Genomic DNA, 9858 nt, shown 5'->3' on the forward strand with positions numbered 1-9858 from the left:
TTTTGTAGACAAACATAGTTCCCCTACTCCCTCCCCCACCCTCCTAACATCCTAACAACCATAACCAAAAACAAGTTGACAGTAGGGTCTATCAAAATACTCCTCTCCAGTAGGAGTCCAGAACGAGAAATAAACTACTGTCCAAAACCACTACTCCTACCCTTTGGGGAACGTGTGCAACTCAAAGGACCCTTTTTGTCCATGGCAAGCTCCTTTTAAAACTTTACATAAGGCTACTTTTTAAGTATAACATTGTAACCCCCTCCCCCCCTCCCGCATCAAACCTTATCATTGTTATAACAATATCTATATAGAAAATAGAGTGGGAGCGGAGAGAGAGAGAAAAGATAAGAGAAGAAGAGGAAGAAAAAAAGAGAGAGAGAAAGAAAAAAAAAAAAAAAGGGGGGGGGGAGGGGATGGAGGAGGAAGGAAGAGGAAAGAATATAGGAGAGCAACCAATAAAGCCCGTGGACCACAGGAAGCCCCGGGAGACATACTTGCATTCAGCAATGTAAAATAACCGTGGCAAACTTCTCCCGACACTGTTCATAGAACTAAGCTTTTCATTCCCTTTTTACAACCCCCCCTCCGTCCCCCACATGAAGCCTCAATATTGCGACATCCCTGCATCTCAAATATAGAAATAGGAAGGAGAAGAGACGAGAGACTATAAATAATAAAAAAAAAGAAAAAAAAAAAGAAAAAAAAGGAGGACCCCACTCACAGAGGGGAGACTAAGAAAGCCCATGGACCATAGGCAGCCCCGGGGGACAAACTTTGAATTTAGCATTACAATATAATCAATCCTTCATGTAGAATTATTACCCAAGTGTAGTTGTCCATCAGGCGAGGCAGTCCACGTCGCCACTTCCCACCAACCATTTCCTCTCCTCCCAGCCACGGTTCCGGAAGATGACCTTTTTCAGCAGCAATGTCAACTAAAACCGGGGCTGGTAGAAAGCTACAAGCAAAGGGAAAGGGCTCCATCTTCCAATGAGAGAGAAAAACAGACATACAACAAAAGGCAGCTTCATTCAGCCAGTGGGCTCCGCTGCCTCCTTGACTCCCGGATGGTTTTCTCATGTTGGTTCAGCCATTCCATTCCGTCTTTTGAAGCCTCAAAGAAATGTGTAGAATTCATAGCCACCACTCGGAGTCGCGCTGGGTACAGCATTGAGTAGGGAATATCCAGTTGGCGCAATCTGCGCTTGATGTCCAAGAATTGTGCCCTCTTCTTTTGGACCTCTGCTGAGTAGTCAGGATAGAGCGGCACTTTCTGACCATTTATGGATAGATTTGGGTTGTTTCTAGCTGCTCTCAAGATAATGTCTCTATCTCTGTAATGCAGGATCTTCATAAGCACCGTGCGAGGGGGGCCCCCTGGTGGAAGGGGTCGGGTAGGAACCCTGTGAGCCCGTTCAATCGCAAATAACGGCGTAAGTGTGTCTTTTCCAAAAGTCTGTGTAATCCAGTCTTCAAAATATTCAGCAGGCTTTGTTCCCTCCACCTTCTCCGGCACCCCTACTATGCGTATATTATTTCTGCGCAGACGGTTCTCCAGATCATCCTGTTTGGCTTGGATGGCATCGATATTTCTGCCATATCCCTGCACCTTCTGCGTCATGGGCCACAGTACATCATCAATTTCGCTCACTCTCTCCTCCAGGGCTGTGGTTTTTTCAGCTTGCCGCTTCAAATCTTGTGTCACACTAGCCAAATCTCTCTTAATACAGCTCATTTGGTACGTGAGGTTATTGAGGGAGGTGTTGCAAATTCCTAGAGCCGCCATGACATCTGATAGAGTAGGTTCTCTTTGGGGAGCTGCAGCTTCCTGAGCAGAAGAATCTGATTGCAGGAGCGCCCGCCGCAATTCATCTATTAGGGGTGACGGGGGAGGCGAAGACGAGCTCCCCTTCCCATCCTCCATTGTGGCCTGTGGGTCTTGTAATTCCCGGGCATTTTCCTGCCGCTGCCTCTGCTGACCAGCATGGGATGACCCCGAAGCTGTCTCCCTATTACCAGAGTCAGATCCCGAGGAGCTATTCCTGGCATATTGGGCCAAGCGTCCTGCAGCAGCCTTCTGCTGTGACGCAGATGCAGCTCTGCCTCCCTTTCCCGCCACTCCAGCACCAGCAGCGCCATCTTGGGTGGCCTTCCCTACAGCCCTGGGTGGTCCCATCGCTTCCTCTCCCTTCTCCCTGTCTTGCTAAATTCTACTAAAAAGGGGGCTGAAAGACCGTACTTATGAAGCGCTCACTGATATCCTAATCAGGCACGAATACTAATATTCCTTATAGCAAGATACTATTTATTTTAATAGCATATGAATAGTCAATGGTACATATAGGCATAAGAACTATTTTTTAGTCATAGAATCTTATACAATAACAGAAATATGCATCAACATTACCGTTTGTTGCAGCAATCCTTCTCATTGGAGGGACTCGATTTAATGATAAGGAAACAACAACCCGGCCTCTTGCATCACAGGAACAGTGCGTACGTACACTTCAATGTCCTGGAAGGTTTCCCTAACATTAAGCGAGTCCGGTGTATTTTTATAGGAAAACTTTGTAGGTTGTGTTTAAACGGTCACCAGCATGTGACAGCTGAGTCATGTTCATGTAACTTGACCACAAACTGCGGTGGGCACCAGCAGCTTCCTGCACATTTACTTGTACATCCTGCCAGTTGACAACTGACCGACCATAGTTGACCATAGTTTTAGTGAAATATTGCAATGAGCCGTAAATTTTATCTGCAAGCTTCCTTACACCTGTCTTTAAGCCAACCACAAGTTTCCGGTAAGTGGAACTGTAAATGTTACTTCCTCATTATCTTAAGATCTGTTTGACATGTATTCTTTGGTCATAGTGAGATAGGTTAATCCAGAGGACATCTCTTTGATACTGAATTATTGATGGATCAAATAATATCTGGGATCACTATATCTTTTGATTATGATCCCTATCTAAATCACATTCAGTCTTCAGTCATATCACATTGGTATCACACTCCCCCACTGCTGGTGTGTAATCCCAGGGGCCCTCTCTGCAGCTTCTCACTCACCACCGCTGGCACTGATGTAACGTTGCCTCTGAACCTCAGGGAGAAAATGGAGGGCACTAGGATCCAGTTCACCTCAGTCTTTCCTCGGCGTCTTTCAGGCTGAAATCCCCACACTGACAGTGCTCCTCTTTCTGCCTGCTGCCAGGATCAATTGCTGCAGCTCTGGCTCCCTTAGCAGGTAGGCTCTTTTTCCACCTCCGCACCAGGCCCCCTCCTTACTTCCTTGCCACCACAGGTCACCGTTTGTAAAATGGCTGCAGCTGCTTGAAAGCACAGCAAGGCACTGTAACTCCGTCCCTCCTCTCAGCTCTCCCGGTCGCCACACCGCACCCCGACCTCTCCACTGCTTGTGTCTCTCTCCAGGGACCTTCAAGGGGTTAATTACAGTCTCCCCCGCTGGGATATATCCAGGATTCAGGTTCAGGATAACGGAGCTTGCCAGACACGCGTCCTCCTAGCTCCAGGCCATAGCCACGCCCCCTCCCATTGGACTCTTAGTCATCTCCCTTAGAGACTTCTGTAGGACCCGTACTCCGTACCCCGAGTGTTCCGGCTACCGTGCATCTAGGCCCTCTGGTGGGGTGATCGGACAGTCCCTGTATAGGGGTTAGCTCCGGGTTGCCTCTCTGGGGCAGTCCGGTGCACGGTCCCGTGAATCCACCTCCAGGATGTTACAGTAGGACACACTTCAATGCTTCCCACTTACAAGTGGGGGCTGTGTCATCCACTGAGTGGTCCTCTATGAACCTTGTGATAGAGGTCTGAACATCGGTAACACAGAGCTCATCCAGTAGCAACGACTCATTCAGCCGCCACGACCCTCTGGGGCCGAGAGAGAAGGAATCTCAATCGTACAATAGGCCGGCGCGTGGTGTGACCACAGTATGTTATTAATCCCAGTATGTTGGATCAAGGGGAGGGCATTGTGCTGTAATAGTATGTAGCCTATACGAATATATGAGTCCTGTGTGTGGGAATAGAAACTATAGTCTCTGTCCGACGGGTGTTTTAGTCTCCATGTGTCTAACAATTGAATGCGCAATAAAGCTTTTTTGATACATTTAATGGTAGTTTATGTAATGCTGCATTTGCCCCTAGAATTATCCAATGTGGGGTCAAGGGTAACATTGAGGTTCCGGCATAAAATTGCTGTACCTTGTATCAAGGGGATCGCGGCGTCGACCAAACGAGCAACAAAGCTGTCCTGCTTTTGATTTGGGGCGTATGTATTAATTATTATGAATGTTTGGTCCCCCACCTTCAGCGAGAGGATAATATACCTTCCAAGACTATCTGTCGTGCACTTTAAGATTTGATGTGGAAAGGATTTATGAATGGCTATCGCCACTCCTTTAGAACGGGAATCTGGGTTGTCTGAGGATACCCATGTCTGGTAATACTTATTTTTAATAATGGGGGCATGTTCTTGTTTGAAATGGGTCTCCTGGAAACATACTATTCTCACCTTCCGATTATGGAGGTGGTAAAGTATCTGTGTCCGTTTCTCCGGAACGTTGAGGCCCTTGGCATTAAAGAAGCGATGGTTAGGTCCGCCATCTATAAGAGGATGAGGCATTAGAGATACATGAGAGAAGGAATCGAACACGGTCAGCCCGGCCGCCAAAGGTAGAGAGAAGAAAATACTTGAGGTGGGTAGAGTGTAGCAGGGAAAAAACAAAGAGAACAGCAGGCATAACGACCTTGCACAATAGTCTAAGGCGGACTTTGCGCATTACGACAAGCCGATGCTGCGATGTCGAGTGCGATAGTCCCTGCCCCTGTCGTACGTGCGATATCTTGTGATTGCTGGCGTAGCGAACATTGTCGCTACACCAGCTTCACATGTACTCACCTGTCCTGCGACGTAGCTCTGGCCGGCGAACCGCCTCCTTACTAAGGGGGCGGGCTGTGCGGCGTCACAGCGACGTCACACAGCAGGCGGCAATAGCAGCGGAGGGGCAGAGATGAGCAGGATGTAAACATCCCGCCCACCTCCTTCCTTCTCATAGCAGCCGGGACGCAGGTAAGGTGATGTTCCTCGCTCTTGCGGCTTCATACACAGCGATGTGTGCTGCCGCAGGAACGAGGAACAACATCGTACCTGTCGCTGCACCAGCATTATCGAAATGTCGGAGACTACACCGATGATACGATAACGACGCTTTTGCGATCGTTCATCGTATCAAAAAGGTTTTACACACTACGACATCGCAAGTGACGCCGGATGTGCGTCACTTTCGATTTGACCCCACCGACATCGCACGTGCGATGTCATAGTGTGCAAAGTAGCCCTAAGTCCAAACAAATGTTCCTAGGGAACATATCCGCCTCATCTAGGCAGGACAGAGGATACCAACCCATTTGTAGAAAAAAAGATGTCAGACATAACTGAACTGAGCTCTAAATATACTTAAAACTTTAAAGATAGCCATAAACACCAGTAAAGGTATCAAATGCTTATGCAACATGGGCGATGAATAGACTTTAAGGCAACATGTAAAAGCCCTTCAACTTAAATAACTGTAGGTAGTATAGGTCATAAAGGCACGCACAGCCTCTGAGCTTATCTATGTTGTCTGCCGAGGACGGCCCGGTCTGCGACCCCTTTCGCCTCTCGGGAGTAGCCCCCTACTGGACTCTGCAGGTGGGATCGGCCCGGAGGTGCCGGTTCATCCCCTGGGGACCCAAGACTGGAGCAAAGTGGTAGGCCATGCTGAAATGGAGATTGTAGGCAGATCCAGGCTTGAGATGAATGCAGGAAAGTCCTCTGGGGAACGTAAAAGACCCACCACTGTGAGTCCTTCTGTACCGATAGGGAAAAGGGCAATCCCCACCGGAACGGTAGACCCTTCTCTTTTAAGACATCCAGAAGGGGTTTAAGAGTAGAACGTTAAGCTAGGGTGTGCCTTGAAAGATCCGGCATTATTCGAATGGCAGAGCCATTGTATGATAAGTTCTGTTTCCTCCGAGCAGCTTGCAAAATGGCCTCCTTGGCGGCAAAAAAATGCACCCTGCACACAACATCTCTTGGGCAAAAATCCTCTGTATCTGGGGGATGCAGGGCCCTGTGGGCTCTGTCAAGTTCAAGAGGGGCTCCTGGTGGCCTCTTTAGTAAGTTATTAAAAATTGAACGGAGGACTGAAGGAATATCAGGAGTGGCAATGGATTCAGGAAGGCCCCTAACACGTTCCTTCTGTTTCTGTTCTCCAAATCATCTACATGCTGTTGGAGGGCAAATAATTGCTTGGACTGGTTCTTTACTGTCTCTTGGATAGATTGAATAGAAACCTGAGAATTTGATTGCCGCTCATCAAGGGCATAGACCCTATGGGTAAGGAAAGTTCAGTCCGCAATTGGATGAATTCCTGTTTACACTCTGCTACCACTTGTTTGGCCAGTGCTGCAATATCATTCTTGGTTGGAATCGCTTGTAACAATGACCGCAGATCTGCCAAGGATGCCGGATGGTCCTTGCCCATTGAGGCAGCAGTATGAGACATGTTGGGATATGCACAGAAAGAGTCCTGTAGAGCTGGACCATATATCAATTTCTGCATACCTTGGGGGTTGTTTATGCCTTCCCATGCCTGTGGCATTGTCGTAAGTCGAAGTGTGGGGGACCCGAGCACCCTGGGCCCTCTGTTCACGGGCATCAGTGTACCCCTATCCAGATCCCCATCTGGGCCTGTCAGGCTCTCTGCCCAGGAGGAACCCGTAAACCAGCTCTCTGAATGGGTGGGGGATGTCTCCCTCTGGGGGATTCCCCTGGACTCATTAGTAGCCACCAGGGGACTATGTGACCCCTCTCCGTCCCCAAAGCCCACTGTGGAGCTTGAGACCTCTAATAGGGGAGTGGGGCTGAGATTGTTGCCACAGTCCCTAGCTTGGGCCCCCTTCACCAGGTCCTACCGCAGTCAGAGCGCCTGAGAGCTGCAAACAGGCCATCCATCGGAGTTAAATGCAGCCCTTTCCTCCCCCCCTCCACAGCACCTGTATGCAGGGTTGATGGCTTCTTCTCCCCTTTTGCTCGGCGCGTTGACAGCTTCCCCATAGCCCGGGGCTGCAGCGGTGAGTCAGCGCCTGTGCCCGAGCGCATGTGCACCCTGCTCTCACCGGCCGCAACCGTCCGATTCCCACGGGCGCCGACCGCAGGTGGGTTGTGAGGGCTCTCCGGTCCCAGCAGAGTCACAGCGAAGCGCGCGGCAGGTGAGGCTATGGCTGTGGATGTCCCATCCTCCAACGCTGAACCGCCGGCCTGCTCTCCATGTACGCGGCCGCCATCTTGTAATGGCGCCGCTGGATTTACCACCTCTCTCTGCGCGGAGCTTCTGCTGCTTCCTGCCGCCACCGTGGATCTGACTGTGGGTCCCTCTGCATCAAGGGGGCTCCCCGCCGCTTCTCCCATCCTCCGGGTCTCCAGAACCGCTGCAGTTTCGGGCATCGGATCCAATACTAGTTCAGGATCTGCAGGCCTCAGCTCCCGCCCTGGCTGTGATACTGTCCCAGGCTCCCGAGAGCGGGTGAGATAAGATCCAAAGTTGCTCTGGGATGAGGGTGGTCGTCTTGGGGTGCGAGGCTTGACCTTTTTGGTTGAAAATTTGCCCATTTTAGATGTAAAAACCAGCTTTATGGGGGATTATAGAGAGGAGCTCAAAGAAACAGCGTCTTTACTTAGTCATGTCCGCCTACGCCTCCCCGCGGTCGGTATTTTCAAAAGCAGGAGAAGCCGCTAAAGCAGTGTGACAGCTGTGCAGTGCCGCGCCGGTGATCGGTGAGTATGAGAGAGGGGGTGAGAGGGAGAGACCGACTGACAGAGAGAGATGAGTATGAGAGAGGGGGTGAGAGGGAGAGACCAATCGACAGAGAGAGATAGAGAGCGAGAGAGACCAACCGACAGAGAGAGATCGACCCACAGAGAGAGAGACCGACAGAGAGAGAGAGTCCGACCGACAGAGAGACCAGGAGTGATTTTAAACTATTTAGATAGTTCTCCTGGACATGCTGAGCATGCTCATTAGAACCGATCCGGTACCGCCGGGCCACCGCCCGTCCACGGTCCATACGGTTCGCTCCAATTAGCCTCTCCTGCAGACGGTCACCACCGTCTGGCAACCTTGCTGTTTGTGCCCGGGCCACACACCCGGACACCGTCAGTCTCTTTGCTCCTTTACCACTCTACTTCCTTCTCTTTCACTCTCCTCTCACTATCTCTCACTGCTACCTCAACTCCTCAGAACTCCACTGTCGCTTCAACTAACTTCCTTTTCCCGCCTCCAGGACTGTGAACTCCTCGGCGGGTGGGGCCAACCGCCTGGCTCCACCCCCTGGTGTGGACATCAGCCCCTGGAGGGAGGCAACAAGGATTTGTGTTTGGCTTCGGTGTGCTTGACCGGGGTGTAGGGTGTGATGGTGTAGTACCTGTGACGACCTGGTTTGTCCAGGGCGCCACATAAGCAGTCCTCTAATCAGCATATAAATACTGGGGCCGCTAAGAGAATGGGTTAGTTTGCTTTCCCTTTCCCCTAATGCCAGTCTGTCTTCTATGAAATTGAATTTAGACTTCTGTAATTAAGAGACCTTTGGTTACATCATGTCAAAACCCAGAGCAGAAAGTCTAAAAATGTAAACACAAAATTAGTGCAGAAAGTACATGAGTAGATATCTCTTACTGGATAGAGGTGGAGGAAACACATCCTGAGGAACATCGGGATCTTCTTGGTTACAGTCCTGTGGGAGAAGAGGACGGGGACATCTCTCTGGTGTTGTCCTCTTACTGGATAGATCTGGAGGAAACACATCTTGAGGAACATCGTGGTCTTCTTGGTTATAGACCTGTGGGAGAAGAGGACGGGGACATCTCTCTGGTGTTGTCCTCTTACTGGATAGAACTGGAGGAGAAAAATACAGGGATTGAATTCATTCCTTACATACAGATAATTATAGGCCGTGTGTATTTAGTCCTGTCTATTACCTGGTGATGTGAGGGGCTGTGGAATCTCCATCATGATGTCCTTGTACAGATCTTTGTGTCCTTCTAAATACTCCCACTCCTCCATGGAGAAGTAGACGGTGACGTCCTGACACCTCATAGGAACCTGACACATACAATGATACCGTCACCCCCGATCCCTTCATAGCGTTACTGTATAATGTCCCAGCATTCCCAGCAGTGTCACCTCTCCAGTCAGCAGCTCAATCATCTTGTAGGTGAGTTCTAGGATCTTCTGGTCATTGATGTCCTCATGTATCGGGGGGTGAGGTGGAGGCCCCGTGATTGGGCTCAGGGGTCTTCCCCATCCCTCAGACACAGGGGCCTGACAGCGCTCACTAGAGGTCTTCTTCACTACTGTATAATCCTGGTTATGGAGAGACACAGTAATAAATCTCACTCCAGACATTTCCAGAGTCCTCACCTCTCCAGTTCTGTCCATCTGTTATTCCCATAGATTAGAATGATGTAATGTGACGTCATCAGAATCTCTCACCTCTCCAGTAAGCCGGAAGAGGATCTCTAGGGTGAGGTGTAATATCCTCTCCGCCATCTTGTCCCTGTCCATATCCATCCTTCACGGGGCAATCAGGAGAATTCTCTTCTATAGAAGATCTCCACTGAGAGGATCCGATATTGTAAGGATCTGAATGGGAAGGAGATGAGCCGATATGTAAAATACTGCAGATAATAATGGAGGTAAGAAAAAAATGTCATCATGAAATGTGCTATTTAAGTAGTAAAACTGACCCATAAAAGTAGCACATTATTTTTATAGCAATATAAATACAATGAAAAGT

General features: G+C 49.5%; 1 protein-coding gene across 1 annotated transcript in view; it reads right to left on the minus strand.

Annotated features, from left to right (window-relative positions):
• Window positions 1–9467, minus strand: part of LOC142259059 (uncharacterized) — a 28339-nt gene extending 18872 nt beyond the window's left edge. Inside the window, 3 exon segments of the mRNA XM_075331585.1 lie at window positions 8739–8957; window positions 9041–9164; window positions 9246–9467. Of these exon segments, the coding sequence (XP_075187700.1) occupies window positions 8739–8957; window positions 9041–9164; window positions 9246–9467 (565 nt within the window).
• Between the last annotated feature and the right edge of the window lie 391 nt (window positions 9468–9858).

This window comes from Anomaloglossus baeobatrachus (assembly GCF_048569485.1).
Source record: "Anomaloglossus baeobatrachus isolate aAnoBae1 chromosome 5 unlocalized genomic scaffold, aAnoBae1.hap1 SUPER_5_unloc_23, whole genome shotgun sequence".
In the NCBI taxonomy this organism is placed as follows: domain Eukaryota; kingdom Metazoa; phylum Chordata; class Amphibia; order Anura; family Aromobatidae; genus Anomaloglossus; species Anomaloglossus baeobatrachus.